Here is a 16,937-nt window from a genome sequence, read left to right as displayed (position 1 = left end):
GTCAAGCATATCGGCATTTCACAAGAACGTGTGGGTCACATTATCGCTTTGCTTGACTATTGGAAGATCTGTGCACGATGGGGACTGTGAGATGCTGGTTGCGGAAACAGAGTGTCGACTTCTTCAATGACAGCTTCAGAAAACTTGTTCATCGTTGGCAGAAATGTATCCAATTGTCTGGTGATTATGTGGATAAGTGAATAGCGGTAGCTAAAGAGCACATTCTAAGGATTATTTCTGCGTTTGATTTATTGAAAAATTCCCATCCAAACCCAAGTAACGAAGGTGGAGGCATTACTTTTCATTCAACTCTCGTAGCTTCTAGCCTAGTACAGGTTGAGTATCCCTTTTCTGAAATGGTTTGAATTTCAAATTCTTTCAGATTTTGAAAAACCCGTATTTGTCTATGCACATAATAAGATATTGTGGAGATGGTTCCCAAGTATAGACATGAAATTCATGTATGTTTCATATACTCCTTAGAAACATAGCCTGAAGGTAATGTATACACAATATTTTAATTGTTTTCTGCATGGAACAAAGTTTATGTCAGTTGAGCCTTGAGCAATCAATCCATGTGTACAAAAAACAACCAAATTCCTAAAGTGAGGCTAGGATGAATTTGCATTTTAATAACTTGATATAGTATTATAGCCCAAAAGGAGAAACTCTTTCTTATTGTGATTACAAACAAAATTCCATTTCTAGGTACTGGTGAAGAAAGGAGCAAAGGCATTAATGTGAATTATAATACTGAGTTGTTTCTACTGTTGTTAATATTAATAACTTGAGACAGGTATTCTGGGTCATCCATGCTTCTTGCTTTCTACAAGAGAAAAAAATAATGCAGGCAGAAAAACAATTAAAAGATAACTCGAAGACCAATTTGAAAGACATGCAAAATGAAGTGTAGTTCAATTCTGTGGTATAAATGTGTGACTCAAGTGGACAAATAGAGTCAATTCTTTTTTAAAAAAAACTTACCTGAACTTTTTCATGGTGGAGAGTGAAGCAGTGGGTGGCGGCTCCTCTCCTGGACTTTTCAAAAAATGTCTTATTACTCGGGGACTTTGTTACAACTGCTTTAGAGATCGAAAGGCTTCAAGCTGATCCCTAAATGACCATGTAGGTTGATAGCAGTTCTCTTTCCACCCTGGGGCTAAGGACAGCTCTATGCAGTCATACGCACAGATTTTTTTTGGGTCTGATGGATGGGCAAAGGGATACTTTGCTAGTGGATATTCAGGCCCAGTGATTCCACTGGGAAATCTGCTTGCCAAGGGCTATAAACTGAAGAGCCAGGTGAAAGGCAATGGTTTTGTATGCCAGAAGGGTTACCAATGGCTCCATTGGTTGCCTTAAATCTATTAACATGAAGGCTGCATTACCTTCTCTGGCCATCCACAATGGGGCCCTTCAGGGTTCAAGCCAGGCGTTTCATCCCTTTAGCACAGTGGTTCTCAACCTGTTGGTCCCCAGATTTTGGGCTTCACCTCCCAGAAATCCTAACAGCTGGTAAACTGGCTGGGATTTCTGGGAATTGTAGGCCAAAAATCTGGGGAGCCACAGGTTGAGAACCACTGCTTTAGCAGGTGTCTGATCTCAGAATGTTCTTGTCACCATACTTGCAATCTCTGTGGTGCAAGCAATTGTATACACCCTGATGTGCACACTTAATGATCATTTAAAAACTATTTTAACACCTGTACTCTATCTTTTAAACTTTAAAAAATTCTGTAATATGTTTTTAACATAGAAATGGCATCCCACAGGAGATAGATTTTTTTTTTACTCATTGTTAGAATTAGACTTGAAATGTCTATTGATCATAAGCAGGGAAGAAAACGCTAAGGCAAGATTCCAAGTGAACATTTACAAGACAAATGATCACGTACATAACTTTAAACTGGATGTTGAAGACATTGAAATAGTCCAAGAATGTCTATCCCTTGGCTCAAAATGGAGAGTTAAGCAAAGTGGAGAGATAAGAATTGATTTTGGTTCCGCATATAATGAGCAGGATTCTATGTTAACTCTAACATTTAGGATTTCATGTATTACACTGTATTTTATTGGTATTATTTTTTGTAATCAAAATCCAAGTACCAATTTTTATGTAGTACTTTTATATTGCTTTATAATGTTGCACTTTTATATTATACTAGCTTTGCCCGGCCACACGTTGCTGTGGCTTATGGGAATCCTTTGTTGGCCAGATGGAATAGCAGTGAATAGCCTTGCAGTCTCAAAGCCTGGCTGTTTTCTGGAGTAGCTGGAGCTTTTTGTTGTATGAACGTAGAGGCATGGATGAGGGGTTGTGTTGCCAAGTTTAGTGTTTCTGGGATGTGTAGTTTTGTTGTTTTGTCCTAGGCCGAAATTTCATTACCCTTTTATATATGTAGATTGATTTGTTTTGCATGTAAATAATCTATAGTCTAAACATTAGTAAACCACTATTCATATGTTTTTAGCCTTTTAAAATAATTATGTATTCTGTTGGTACATGCATGAGGGGGTGTGTTCTTGTATCATGCTTGGAAAGTATACATATATGCATCTGTGCAAGTTAGAATATATCTATGCAATAGCTTTGGATTGTGGAAATAGTTCACCAGGCCCCACAGGGGTATCCAGTACAATATTTGCAGTACTTGGCTCTGTGAATCTTACTAACCAGACATACCAAGATGAAACTGTCTGAGCAGTTGATTTACACACATTCTTGAATGCTCTCCTTCATTACTCTGCTAGCATTGTCCCAGAGATGAAGCTCACAGGTTTAGAGTCAGAGAGATTTGAGTGCAAATGTTGCCATTGTCCAGTTGAATGGATCTCTCTTCAGTTCTGAGGAAACCACTGAAAGGCATGGGATATAGTGCTTCTGCCAGAGTTTGCCTGAGCAAATGGCCTGGATGGGAAATCACTGGAGATCTATAATACAACATCAGTATAAGCTGCTCAAAAGGAAAGGGTTGCAAGGCCATGAGAGATCTTACCACTGGGATTCTCAGCAGCAGAACACATTAGGTTATAGATAGCCATTTTGCGTGGGCTTTTCCCTGCAGTTTTTCATAGAATCACATCCACTCCAGTCCCATTCTGCCATCTAGGAATACACAATCATCCAGCCTCTGTTTAAAACCTCCAAAGAAGGAGATACTGTCAGACTACTAGGCAGCAGCATATTCTGCTGTTGAACAGCTCTTGCCATCATGGAGTTCTTCCTAATGTTTAGGTGGAGTCTCTTTTCCTGGAGTTTGAATGCATTGCTCCATTGTGCCCTAGTCTCCAGAGCAGCAGAAAACATACTTGCTTCCTATTCAAAATAGGACATCCTTTCAAATATTTAAACATGTCTCCCATGTCCTTATCTCCGCCTTTTCTTTTCCAAGGTAAACATGCTCAGCTCCCTATGGCGCTTCTCAGACGGATTCATGGTTTCCAAACTCATGACCATTTTGGTGGACACGGTCCAACTTAGAATCATGCAATCATAGAGATGGAAGAGACCACATGGGCCATCCAGTCCGGCCCCCTTCTGCCATGCAGGAAAAACACAAACTACCCCCAATACATGGCCATCCAGCCTCTGTTTAAAAGCCTCCAATTCATCTTGAATTGTGGTGCCCAGAACAGGACAGATCTTGTTTGTTTTGGGCATCTTGGCTCATGTTATTACCTACATTGTTCGCTTCACATTTGTCCTTGAAATAAATAAAAATGGACAACCATTTCCCCTTTAACCTGAGACTAGATTAACTTCCTTCTTCTGGTTATCATCCCATTAGAGCACCTCCCCCCAATGAATGGCACATGAAGACTCTTTTGAAGCTGTTTGCTATTTAATAGTACCCATAATTGTGAAATCCAGGTTTCACCCCACAGCAAACTTTATTTTCACTGGTTTGAATGCCAGCCATACCGTCTGCAAAGTGAGGAGGCTGATTGTAGCGGGGAAATGTGTCTCGGTGACAGTAAATCGGCTGTCTGTTGAGCTTAGCATCCCTAAACCTGGTGTAACATGCAAATGTTAGTGGTCTCTTGGCTTACATCTTGCTGTTTTCCGCAAGGAATATTCATTTCTCCCTTTCCTTCGAGTGTATGACTATTTTCCCTGAGCCTTTTTAAAAAGAGCAGCTGGGCCCTGGTTGAAGGCTATCTTCTTGCAAGGTGCGGTTTAGGTTTCTAGGAAAAATATGCATTTTATAACCTAGCATAACATTCTTTAAAGGAAATTAAATATTTTAATGATTGGGAGTATTTAAAGGGGAACTATTTATGTAATGCGAAAAGCGGAGTGACCCCAATGTAAGAAATGCCAGGAAATTCAAACACTTTAATTTGCATTTAATAAATAGAGTGTGTTTTCCACCATTTTGTTTATTATGGCTGCCGTGGATGTTCTTGTAAATTTTGGGCTTTATTTTGATTTTAGCAGATGTGCACAATGGAAGTTGACCATATATCTGTTCCCTATTGCGGCCTGGAGGGGATTCTGAAAGGCTGCGATTTGTTCCACGGTCATTCTGACACTATGGTTTTTGCTGCTTTCTGCCTGGGCCAGTGCTCAAACTGGTCCTTGGGAATGCCAAAAGGGGACAGGAAAAGTCCGAAACGAGGGAGGAAAGGATCTTGGAGCGTTTGCAGAGTGTATTATTTATGCCTGTGTGTCCCACAGGGAAGGATCCGGAGGCTTGCGGCACCTGCCCTGGGAAGCAAGATAACGCCTCTAAGACGAATGATCCAGACCAGATTCAGAAGACTGCCAAGGTAGTATCCTGTGTCATTAAAGAGGGCACATTCTCACTTCCATCCCCCAAATGTAGTTGAGTCCCACATTCTTTTGTAAACCCATTTTTCTTTCAAACTTTTTATGACACTTGCAGCTGCAAGCTGCTCAAGAAAACATTAAAATCATAGAATTAGAAAAGACCCCAAGGGCCATCCAGTCCCACCCCATTTTGCCATGCAAGAAAACACAATCAAAGCACTCCCAACAGATGGCCATATAACTCCGCACATCCTTCATGGTCTTGAGGTACCCTGTGACATCGGTTGTTCTCTCTAGTCCTACAGCTGGGCCATCACAAAGGGCTTGTAGTTCAGTAAGACAACACAATTGCAGTATGAAGGCAGCTCAGGTCCCTGACCATAGCATAGAATGAATCTTGGAATTCTAAAGTTGGGAGACCCCAAGGGCTATCTAGTCCAACCCCATTCTGCCATGCAAGAAAACACAACCAAATCAATTTGAAAAGAGAGCATTGATAATAATTGGTTGGGAAGGAATGCCTGTCAAACTCATCAGCTTTGTTTCTGCATGCTTGACTAACTGAACGTTGAAAGAGACCAGTGGTCTGAGTTGATTTAAAACTGCTTTGTGTCTCCTTGACAGAGAGAAAGCAGAATACAAATACTATCAATCAATCAGTCAGGCAACTTGATTGATTCAGTCCCAAGTATAGAGCCTTGTGCTTCAGAAACAAAAAGTGGGGGCTGGCTAGAAAAAATACATTTGATCGTCCTGAGGAAGAAGACTTTTGGTTGTTTTGTCAGCCCCATTTTATTTCTTGGTTTGCCAAATACCAATGCCCCAATCTTTCCATCCTGATAACTTTGTTTATACCCAGTCTCTTGGGGTGCATCTTCATTGTGAAATTAATGCAGTTTGACACCACTTTAACTGCCGAAGTTAGGTGCTATAGGATCATGGGAACTGTAGTTTGGTGAGGCACCAGCACTCTTTGGCAGAGAAGGCTAAAGATCTTATAAAATACAGCTCCCAGGAATCCATAGCATTATGCCATGTCAGTTAGAGTGGTGTCAAGCTGTGTTAATTCTTCAGCGTAGATACACCATTGGAAGGGTTTGGTGTAGAATTTGAAAGGGGGACTGGGTGTTTCTCTGAATGTATGTTACAACCCTGACTTTCCAGAGCAGCAGTGGGAATCAAACTGGTAGTTGGCCTTCAACTCTTGACATGCCTTACCATTGATTTTTCTGGCCAAGTCTGCAGGGATTTGCAGTCCAACTTCAGGTGAATCCCAGATTTTCTGCTGTTGGATAAAGATCTTCCAAGCTGCACCATTGGACCCTGTTTCACAACCACCTTCTCTCCATGCAAAACGTTGCATCTGAACCAAAATTAGCATCTTTTTTTTTTAACCTAGATCAGTGGTTCTCAACCTGTGGGTTCCCAGATGTTTTGGCCTTCATTTTCCAGAAATCCTAACAGCTGGTAAACTGGCTGGGGTTTCTGGGAGTTGTAGGCCAAAACACCTGGGGACCCACAGGTTGAGAACCACTGACCTAGACTAAGAGGCAACTTCTTGCCTCTCTAGAGTATTCACATGGAGCCCATGCATTATGTGAATGTAGAAAGCATCCCAAGTTTTACTTTCTTGCTCACTTGTGTGAAATGCTTTAAGGCACTCAATTGTGACTTTTATGGCTCTTCCAGGTGGTCTACATCTTGGAGAAGAAGCATTCCAGGGTTGCAACGGGCTTCATCCGGCTCTTGACTGACCGCAACAGCGAACGGTTCAAGAAGTGCGCCATGTTTTCACCCGTGGACCACAGAGTGCCTCGTGCGTACGTGGCCTTGGCTGACTGCCCACCCGATTTTGCCACCAGGCCCGAGGACTATGCAAACACTCTCTTCATCTGCCGTATCGTGGACTGGAGAGAGGACAGCAATTTTGCCTTCGGGTATGTGGTTGCTGGGGGCAGAATGAGGGGCTTCAGACTTTGTGACTCCACAGTGAAGTTATTGCTGATTTTTCTTCTGCTCACCTTGTGGGAACAGAAAAGGTTGTGATATTCACACACCGTAACCAATGCATTGTCATCAGATTGGGTTGGTTTCAAGGAGACTTCCCATGAAATCTGCTGTGGTATGCAACTGTGCCTATGAAATGCCCTTGCTTTACATGTAGTTTGCTTTTAATTGTATCATCTTGGGGAAGATCAGCCCAGCCTGCTAACAAGGAACGTCTCTGGAGTTTCTCTCCCTTGTAAACAAGGCTTTTTTTGACAAGAAGCGGCTTTTGTCTTATTTGATGTGGAACCATTCATTTCCTTTTTTCCAACCGAGTTGGAAATTTGGGGCTGGTATTTGTCTGTGTGTCCTTTCATGGTGTCACCATCTACTTTAGGAGATGCATTGAAGGTAGAGGGGCTCTGTGTTTCAATCAGGTACCCATTACAACACCAGCTTGTCCCGGTGTGAGGGAAACCTTGTTCTGTCTCAGGTGTGTGTTTCTAGGGGTGGGGGCTGACTTGTGTGACCCTTGGGTGCCATCTGGTGGTCAACGGAAAGGTGTTTCCTTGATGAACCAGACGGAGTGGTCAACTTATCAGGTTTGTCTCCGTTTGCTTTCTGTGCAAAGGGCTAGAAAATATCAGAGGAGGAAAAAGTGGTGTGTGGAGACACACATGTGGAGATAGGTCTTTCAGGTGTTTTTCATCCTTGCTGAGCAGTCTTAGGGCAGCTGAAAATTGAAACCCAACAACTTGGCAGGGGTTTGGATTGGATGGCCCACGAGGTCTCTTCCACCCCTATGATTCTATGAGTCTAATATCTGAAGGGCTGGATTATGTTATGGCACTCTGAATTAGTTCTAGCACATCAGTTAGAAGATAAGACTTTAAACTGAAGTTTGGTGACTAGTAATGTCCTCCAGCAGGGAGTAGCTGAGTATGTTCTCCATATTTTAAGCATCTCTTAGGTGTGTGAGTGGTGGGTTTAAGGATTGATAGCCAGTGTTAGTGTGTATGTGTCCCAAGGAATTACAAACCTAAAAAGGTGGGGTGTTCTTACCCAATGGCTGCTCCAGAATGGTTTTGTTGCTTAGTTAAGTTGGGTGATCTTTTGAGAACAAGTTAAATGTTTGATGATTGAATTGCACGAATGCCTATTTGAGATCAGGTTACAAGTTTTCTATTAGTTTATAAAGGCCTAAATAATATTCTTCAATTTGTCATTTTCTCGCTTGAAAGCCTAATGTTTCCATCTTACATCCAGGGCAAAAGGAATGGGCTAGTTATAGCAGTGATGTCAAACTTGTGGCCTTCCAGGTGTTTGGGACTTCAATTCCCAAAACTTCTGGCCATTGGATAACCTGCCTAGAACTTCTGGGAGTTGGAAGTCCAAACATCTGGAGGGTCACAAGTTTGACACCTCTGAGTTAGAGTGATTTGTATGGAGGTGCTCATACAATCAAACTTAATCTCAGTATTTCTTGTTACAGCTCTTTCATTAGCTGGGTTGACTGTGAACATCCTTAGGCAGCACATGACCCATAGATAGAAAGGTGGAGTAGTGTCATGGAAAGCCTTTGACAGGTGTACATGATTGGCTGTGGGGTCTTGGGCTAATTTGGATGCAGAGGTAGAATGGCTTTCTTGAATCTCCTGGACATCATTCATTAAGCTCAGTTTTCAAAGACCAAAACCAATCATAGTGTTGGAAGAGAGGGCCATCCAATCCAACCTCAGTTTTCCATGCAGGAAGACATGATCAAAGACCTCCCAACAGATGTCAATCCAATCTCTCTTTCAAAAACTCCAAAGAAAGAGACCCCACTGGACTCCCAGGCAGCAGCATATTCCACTGCCAAACAGATCTTATGTTTAGGAAGTTCTTCCTAGTGTTTAGGTGGAATATTTTTTCCTGTAATTCTAAAGCAGCAGAAGACACGGTTGACCCTTCCTCAATGTGACCCTGTCCTCAATGTGACATCATTTCCAATATTTATGCATGGCTCTCATATCTCCTCATTGCCTTCTTTTCTCCAAACTAAACACCCCCAGATCCCTAAGCTGCTTCTCAGGGGGATTCATGGCTTTCATACCTTTGATCATTTTGGTTTCCCTTCTCTGGACACTTTCCAGCTTGTTCATATCCATCTTGAATTTTGGTGCCTGGAACCAGACACAGTATTCCAGGTGATGTTTGACCAAAGTGGAAGAGAGTGGTATTATTACTTCCTTCGATGTAGAAACATTATACCATGCCTCCTCAAACACTGGCCTTCCAGCTGTTTGGGCCCTCAGCTCCTAGAAGCCCTAGCCAGCTTGTTCAATGGTCAGGAATTCTGGGAGTTGGCGGCCCAAACAGCTGGAGGACCAGAGTTTGAGGATGCCTGAATTATACTTTTATTAATGCTGCCTAGAATCCCTTTCACATATACTCTTTTTCAACCAGTGCAACAATGTGATTCAGCAGCTCACAACCCAATGCAATAAATCACCCGGCCTGGTCAGGTCCCATTGTTCAGTACACTCTCTTCTTAGTTACAGAGTGTACAGCCATATGCAACTGACAGAGTGTATTGTAAGTCAGTCTGAGCTCTGTATGTCTTCCAGTGTTGATTTTGTGTCAGAAATTAGCCATTCTGGAAGCACAAGAACATTTATGGAGAAACTAAATACAGCAGTACTCCCCTTCCCTTGTTTCCCTTCTCCTCTGTTATTGGTTTGGCCCCATTTCTCTCCCCCTTCCTGGATTAATTACCTGGGTAATTCCCTCCCCATGTAACACAGTGAAGTCACCGTGCGGATTAGCCAGCCAGGTTTGGCCACATCACAAAGTCACTGCAGGCATTTTGGCAACTGGAGGAGCAAGCGAAGGCCAGCATCAGTTAATATTCATATATTCTTGCACAGCAAGTGGATAAATCCACCCCAGAGACTTGAATGGTTTCCGACTTAGCTGAGAGAGGCCACAAAACCACTCAGCAGCCTCCTTCAAGTTGACATCTTTTAGAAGTGTTGGGCTACAGCCTCATCATCCTCAGTCAGTCTGCCCATGGAGGCTGCGGGTGAGGGAGGTTTTAGTCTGAAGGCTAATTCTTACACAGTTTTCGTCTGAAATAAGATATTTCTGCAGAATGGACCATGGGGGGAGGCAAAATATTGTTGCTTTCTCTCTTCCTCTTGCCCTGATCAATCTTTTCATGTGCCCCATATCTCCTCTCACAGTTCTCTATAGCCAGATATTACTGTTGTATTACATTAGCTGAAGAGGATGAAGCAAAATCATTGGGCAACTGCAGTTTCCAGTCTTTGTGCCATCAAAAAAGAAAAAAAAAACTTGTAAACTGCTTCAAGTGGTCATCTCTGATAGGGAAAATAATACCAACATCACAAATCCATAGTCTTTGTTTTAGTGCAAACGTTACTGAAATCAGCAGCCAGTGGTGGTGCCTACCATTTGATCCTTCTGATGGCTATGAGTAAAGGTAAAGTAAGTGTAGGTTGTAGGCTTCTTCATGCTTCTCCTCAGTTTCTTGAACTTTCTTGTTCACGTTATGTAGCATACCATCAATGTCCCTAGTATTTTGGAGATTAGTTTTGCAGAATAGAGGAGGGGAGGGAAGGACAAGGCAGGATCACTTTGAAAAAGGAGGGAGTAAGGTGGTTTAACAAACTAAAGTCAGGTTTCTATACTTACTTAAAGATTGAGGGGTATGTTTGTGTATATAAAAGAGAATATGAATGAGGTGTCCTCATTCTTTTTTTGGAAAGTTGTTTCCAAGCATAAAGCAGGGACTGGGAAGAGTGATTTCAGGACTGCAAGGTTTCTGTGAGTCTTTCCACTGAAACAACTTCTAAAGTCTCATGCTTGTCTTCCTTGGGCTGCCCTTTTCTTTGTAGAGAAACTGGATGGTGGTGGCAGAGTTATTGCAAGGCCTCCTAGCCTCAAAAGGTGATTACGAGCAAGTCAGCTGAGCCTCTCTGAGATGCTCTCCTTTCAAGTCTTCTTTCTTCTTTCCTGCTCTTTTTCTGACTTCCTCCTCATCCAGTTCCCTTCCCTACAGAGTTTTGAACCAGTTCCACCAATCCATGCTGATTTGCTAGCTAGCTGACTGATTAAAACCTGCCAGGGGAAAATGGCTCCAGCTCCCCTGGTACATCCAGGAGATCCATCTCCTGGCCCTATTCCATTTTTGGTGGACTCTGGCATGTTCTTTCAGAGGTGTGGAAATGCTCACAAACAATGGAGCCATTAGAAAGAGAGGAGGCCAGGATAAGGAACTCCTGCAGGTCTAATTCAGGAGTAGTAGAAAAAAGGCAGGTGGGCCAGATTATGACTGATTCTTGGAGAAAATTGAATATGTTTTGGATGATGATAATCATGAGTCATGTAAAAAGAAAATTGCTTTGTCATTAACTTCTTGGGGAAATCTCTGAGACAGACAATGAAGGAAAAGGTTACAGGAAACAAGGAAGTTTCCAGGTACAATGCTGAGTAATCCGGCAGAACAATTTGCCTTTGAATATGAACCACATATTATTTGTGATCTGTAGTTCATCTTCCTTGTGCTGGGAATAGAGAAGTGTACCACACTTAGATGAGCCACAATGAGAGAAAAGAAGATGCTACAGTGTGCATATGCTAAAATTATATGTCTATATGCTTTGGATGTCCCTAAGCTGGGCTGGGAAAGTGTTGGACAGGTCTGAGAGCAATTTTTGGACCCCAGAATCATCTGTGGGTTACACCAATCTCCTCAAGTGAAAAGAAAAAGCCACATCTACATTGGACTTGGAGCCAATCCAAAGGAGTCTGGGAGGCATTCCTGGGCTCTACTCAAATGCAAAAAACGCCTTGGGTTTGTGACATTTTTAGAAAGGAGGATAATACCTCTGCACCCAAGAAAAACCCAGTTTTCCCAGTGACTGTCTTTTGTTGTTACGCTGTCACAACAGGTAGGTAGGAGGTATGAAGCCATGTTGACATGTGCTCCATACAGGCTTTCTTACTAAGCAATGTGAGTTGTTCATATGCAGACCTGATTCTATGTTCACTGCAGTGTGCTCCCCTTCTCCCTGTATAATGGGAGGTAGGAAACTGTGACAGGTTCAGGGACCATGGAAGGCAGTGGCCAGTGATGCTTCCAAAAATTTTCCCCTCCATCCCTCCCTTTTCTTCAGTACTTAGTGATTAGAAGTACAGTTTTGGGGGAGTTCATGATTTTGCGGGGAGAGGGCAGAACCCAGCCTAAAGCCCCTTGCTCTAGTACTACAAACACACTCTCCAACTGCAACAGTTGGATTCAAATGACAGAAAAAGAAATTCCACCTAAACATTAAGAAGAGCCTTGTGCTGGTAAGAGCTGCTTGGCAGTGGAATATGCTTCCTGGGAATGTGGTGGAGTCTCATTCTTAATGTTTTGAAACAGAGGCTTGGATGGCCATCTGTCAAGAGTGTTTTGACCATGTCTTTCTGCATGGCAGAATGGGGCTGGACTGGGTGGCCCCGGCGTCTCCTCCAGCTCTATGATTCTATATGTTCACAGTTGTTACTAAAATAAGTGAACACGGATCTGCAAAATTATCACCTGAAATGTGAGCAAAGTCCACGTTGGGCCACCCTCTGCCCCTCTCCATGGCATTGTGCTTTGTGCAGACCTCTGAAAATCACATCCTCCTCATAAGCCCTGCTCTCTCTCTCTCTCTCTCTCTCTCTCCTCTCTGGCTCAATAACCACAGCCCACCCACCCACCTCCATTTCCATCAGGGACTGTAAAGTATCTTGTAAAAACGGCTCAAAGGAACGTACACTTCTTTTCCACTTTCCGCAGGCAGTTGGCCCAAAGTCTTGGGCAGGCTGGTGAAATTGAGCCGGAAACTGAAGGCATCCTGACAGAGTACGGGGTAGATTTCTCTGACTTTGCTCCAGAGGTCCTGCGGTGTCTCCCCCAGAACCTCCCCTGGGTCATCCCTCCTGAGGAATTGGCCAAAAGAAGAGACCTAAGGTAAGTTCCAACTATTTTTCCTGCTGCTCCCTTCCCCTACCTGACTTGTCTTGGGAAGGTGAATACACTGTGGGGGATTCTTTGGGAAGGGGACCCATTTGTCCTCCCTTCTGGCTTGGAGCGGAGCTGCCCTTTTGCCTTTTGGCCGCTTATCTTCAAAGGACTTGTGAGGACAGCATACATAGCTGAGCAGACAACTCAATCTTGGGAACCTCATCGTCTCTTTTTTATTTTTATTTTATTTTCCCCCCACAGTGTATGAAATATTGCAGTATTTTGGAATGCTGGGCTTCGGAGGGGTTCAGGCAGTACCTTTTTAATGGCTTTTGCTGCAACCGTGACAGTAGGAGGCTTCCTTGTGGCGTGGATTCCTTTCATTGGGCACGTAGGAGAATAAAGCTGTCAGCTTTTCAGAACACATTTTTATGACATATGCCTTTCCTCCTATTTACGAAGGAAAGAAATATAGCCAGGATTATTGAAAGTCTTGGAAATCTCCAATCTGCTTGTGAGCTTTCGTGGACCGCGGGCTTTTCGCAGTGAAAACCATTGGCAGTCTAGACGTTCTTTTGCTTCATAATACTGCGGAAGCACTGCACTAATAAAGTGTTGATGGATTACATCAAAGGTCACCGATGGGGGCCACAAGTATTGGCTGTGCTGCTTAGGACTACAGACCCCCCTCCCACCAGCTTCTCCAGGCCTTGTGGCTTTGCTAGAGGATATGTGGGGTGTGTGTGTATGTATGCATCAGGGATTCCTCCCCCTTTGCCTTTCTTGTCTGTGCCACTGCACAAGGGAAAACAATGCTGGGGTGTGCCAGCAATGGAATCAGGGAATTATAGTTCCCTGATTCTACCAGTCAGCATGAATTTTTGTTGTCTCCAGAAGGTAACTATTCTAAGAGAGGAGGACTATACAATGCTACTGTTAGGTGGATTGGGAATCGGTTGACTGGCCAGATCTCAAGGGTTCTTTCCAATGGCTTCTCTTCTTCCTCCTGGTGAGAAGTGACTCGTGTGGGGGCCACAGGGGTTTGTCCTGGGCCTTTCAGGGCTATTAACCTCTTTATCTGTGACTTGGGCAATGGAATAGAAGGCATGCTGATCAAATCTGCAGATGACACCAAATTGGGAAGGACAGCTAATAACCCAGAAGACAGGATCATGCAGTAAAACTGAAACACAGATATAGGATGGGGAAACCTGGCTTGAAAGGGATTTATGCATCTTAGTAGATCACAAGCTGAGTATGAGCTAACAATGTGATGCGGTAGCTCAAAATCCCAATGTGATTCTAGGCTGTGTCAACAAGAGTATAGTGTTGAGATTGAGGGAAGTCACAGTTCCTCTCTATTGCCCCTTGATCAGATCTCATCTGGAATTACCAGTGTCCAGTTCTGCATACTTCTGTATAAGAAAATGCTTTGATTGTGCTTTTCCTGCATGGCTGAGGATTGGACTGGATGGCCCTTGTGGTCTCTTCCAACTCCATGGTTTTGTCATTTATTTAGCTTTGCCATCGCTTCCAGAAATGAAGTGCTTGGGAGGAAACAGTGGGGTCATCACTGCACTTAAGGTACTGGTTGCCAACTATGGGCGCCAGAGGATCTGCACTCCTTGCTGCCACCCCTAATGCCCATCTGAAGGGGTCATTTTGCCATGGTTTTGTCTCCCCAGGCCATTATGAGCATAGGAAGGGCCATTTTTCAAAGCAGGACTTGACCAGAAGTCACTTTCAGATTACTTTTGGTTTTAAAAAATACCTTCCTGCGCCTGAAATGAATCCCAAGCGTTTCAAATAAGGGATGCTCCACTTGTTATTTTGCTACTGCTACATGAGGGAAGCATACACTTTGTGTCTCATGATTTCTTCATAACATTGACTCTATAAAATTGTCTTCTATAACTGGCATCCATTATTTCCCCTATTTTTTCAAGGTGGATAGAAACTAATTTGTTGGCTTTTTCTTCTTCAGGGACTCTTACATTCAAGAACATGGAAAAAAGTAGGGGAAATGAAAAAAAAATCACAAATTTCATGATTACTTCTGATCTGGTTGTTTAGAGCCCATATTTTGCAATCAAACAAAGCCAGTGGAAGTGAAAGTGGAAAGGGTCATATTTGCATTTGTGGTTTTAGAAAGCACGAGGAGGACTAGAGGCGTGTGGAGGCAGGAGCCATAATCACGGAGCACAGAGCCTCTTCCTTTCTCCGGCCTGAATTAATCCATTGCCTCTTATTGCCCAGTTCAGGTGGAAAGCAAAGAGGATGAATGGAAATGTTAAGATGCTGAATTCCAGCAATGGTTGCAGGAGTGACGCCAGAGAAGGAAACGTAAAGCAAACCTGAGAAAGTCTCAGGCAGCATCAGCATTTTCTTCCAAATGTTTTTAATTTCATTCATATCTTTTGGTTTCTCCTGCTGCTGAATTGGGATCAGTAACCCAGCCAGGAAAGTCCTCCCAGAGCGCAGGGAAAAGAAAACCCCAAATCCTGGAGAGAGACAGAGATTAAAGGGTCATTCTGGGTTGAGCTGTGCTGCCTTTTCCATGTCTCCTATTGTGGGAATGACTGTGGGAAAAAACCTCAAATCATTTTTCCTGAAAAGGGCAAAGTTCTTTCTTTTGCTGTCTAACAAGGCAGATCTTTCTCACTTCCCCATCTTCACTTGCGAGCAAAAGACTGGTGACCTCCTCTGGACCGTTGCAAATGTGAAACTTGGCATCAAAATCTGCTAGCACTCAATTTTCCAGTTGCTTTCTCCATCTCTGTCTCTCCTCCTCTCTCCTCCCTTCTTTTTTCAAATTCTTCCCCCTTTCCCTCTTTCTTTTTTCCATCCAGTGTCATCCTGCCAACTAGTGATTTTATTATTATAAACAGGATGTTGTATTCACTTTTAAGAAGGAATATGAAACTGGAGCTAGAATTACAAACTGCTATTTCTCAGCTGCCAAAATAGAAAACAATGAGCTAAAAATACCAAGTGTGGTAAAAGGGTGTTGCGGAAAGGAATTCTGAAGGATCCCAGGGATGGAGTGCCATTGGAAGCCGAAAGGCCTGCTCAGAGTCGTCCTGAAGCAGCTCCTCAACCGTTATGGGTGCCTTTCTTGGAGCACGGAAAGCTGCACCCAGAACAAACAAACAAATAGGTGAATAAATCAGTGTCGTCGCCAGAGAGAATGGAGACCAGAAGTTCTATTAAAATTGGTGTTGGGTATTTAATGAGCCTGCTGCACCCCTGCAGTTAGAGTTAATTAAATGTTGCTTTTATATATGGGGATTTTCAAGGAGACCCCCCCTGCAGTTTGGAGGAGCTTTTCTTTCTTTTTTTCTTTTGAGAGGCATCCAGTCAAAGGGGGTTTGATTTGAAGAGGGGTTTCAAAGGAAGGCAGATTCAGGCTCAATTGCTGAATGGTTTAGGTTTGGGAGCTGGCTGCAAACTCGCTGACGTATCCTTGCACATGCCTCTCTCTCTCAGCCTTATCTCTCTCCCTGTATTGTTTGTAGTATAGGGATGATAGAGAAACAATGTGGTGTACTGGTTTGAGCAACGAATTATGATTTTTGAGAAACAGTAAAGGAGAGTAACTTTCTTGTAACTACAGCAGCAACCACAGTAGTTGGTTTTTGAAAGTAACTCAACGACAACCAATTGCTCTTCACAAGTAACTATTAGGTTGCCATTACACCATGAGCTGGGTGAAGAATGGACTCCTTCTCTCAGTCCTGAATCCTTCATAATTCAGAAGATGATACTCACTGAGTTCTAATATTGTTTTCATATAAATGGGGGTCTGGGGAGAATGGGGTGGGCAACCGCAGAGGCTCTGGGGAGCTTTTTTTTGCTCCTACACCTCTGACAGGAGTCACCAATGTGCCCACTGTGACCTGAATGCTATCATGCCCTGCTCAGACAGTGAGGAAGATGAGCAGGTGCAACTGCCAGTGACTGAACTTGAAGCAAACAACTCCCAGTAGCCACCGACCTCAGAGACTTTGCAAGTTCCAGTGGCTGAAATGGAAATTGGCCTCTCCCAGCAAGTTCAGGACAAAATACATATGTTGATAGGTAGACGCCAGCAAAAGGAGAGGCTCTGGAAGTCACGCCATCTTTATGAGAAATGCTACTTAATCAAAAAGAAGCTGAGAAGTTGAACCAGGAGCTATTACAGGA

General features: G+C 43.2%; 1 protein-coding gene across 2 annotated transcripts in view; it reads left to right on the top strand.

Annotated features, from left to right (window-relative positions):
• The window catches only part of dis3l2 (DIS3 like 3'-5' exoribonuclease 2), a 242,595-nt gene that overhangs the window by 112,191 nt on the left and 113,467 nt on the right, over positions 1-16,937 (top strand). For both annotated transcript variants that reach the window (XM_008117855.3, XM_008117854.3), the window contains exons 8-10: positions 4,679-4,770; positions 6,461-6,708; positions 12,588-12,761. In XM_008117855.3, the coding sequence (XP_008116062.2) occupies positions 4,679-4,770; positions 6,461-6,708; positions 12,588-12,761 (514 nt within the window). The remainder of the gene's footprint in view (positions 1-4,678; positions 4,771-6,460; positions 6,709-12,587; positions 12,762-16,937) is intronic.

This window comes from Anolis carolinensis, chromosome 3 (assembly GCF_035594765.1).
Source record: "Anolis carolinensis isolate JA03-04 chromosome 3, rAnoCar3.1.pri, whole genome shotgun sequence".
Lineage (NCBI taxonomy): Eukaryota > Metazoa > Chordata > Lepidosauria > Squamata > Dactyloidae > Anolis > Anolis carolinensis.
The sequence above is the reverse complement of the archived record's forward strand: the minus strand, read 5'-3'. Positions and strand labels throughout refer to the sequence as shown.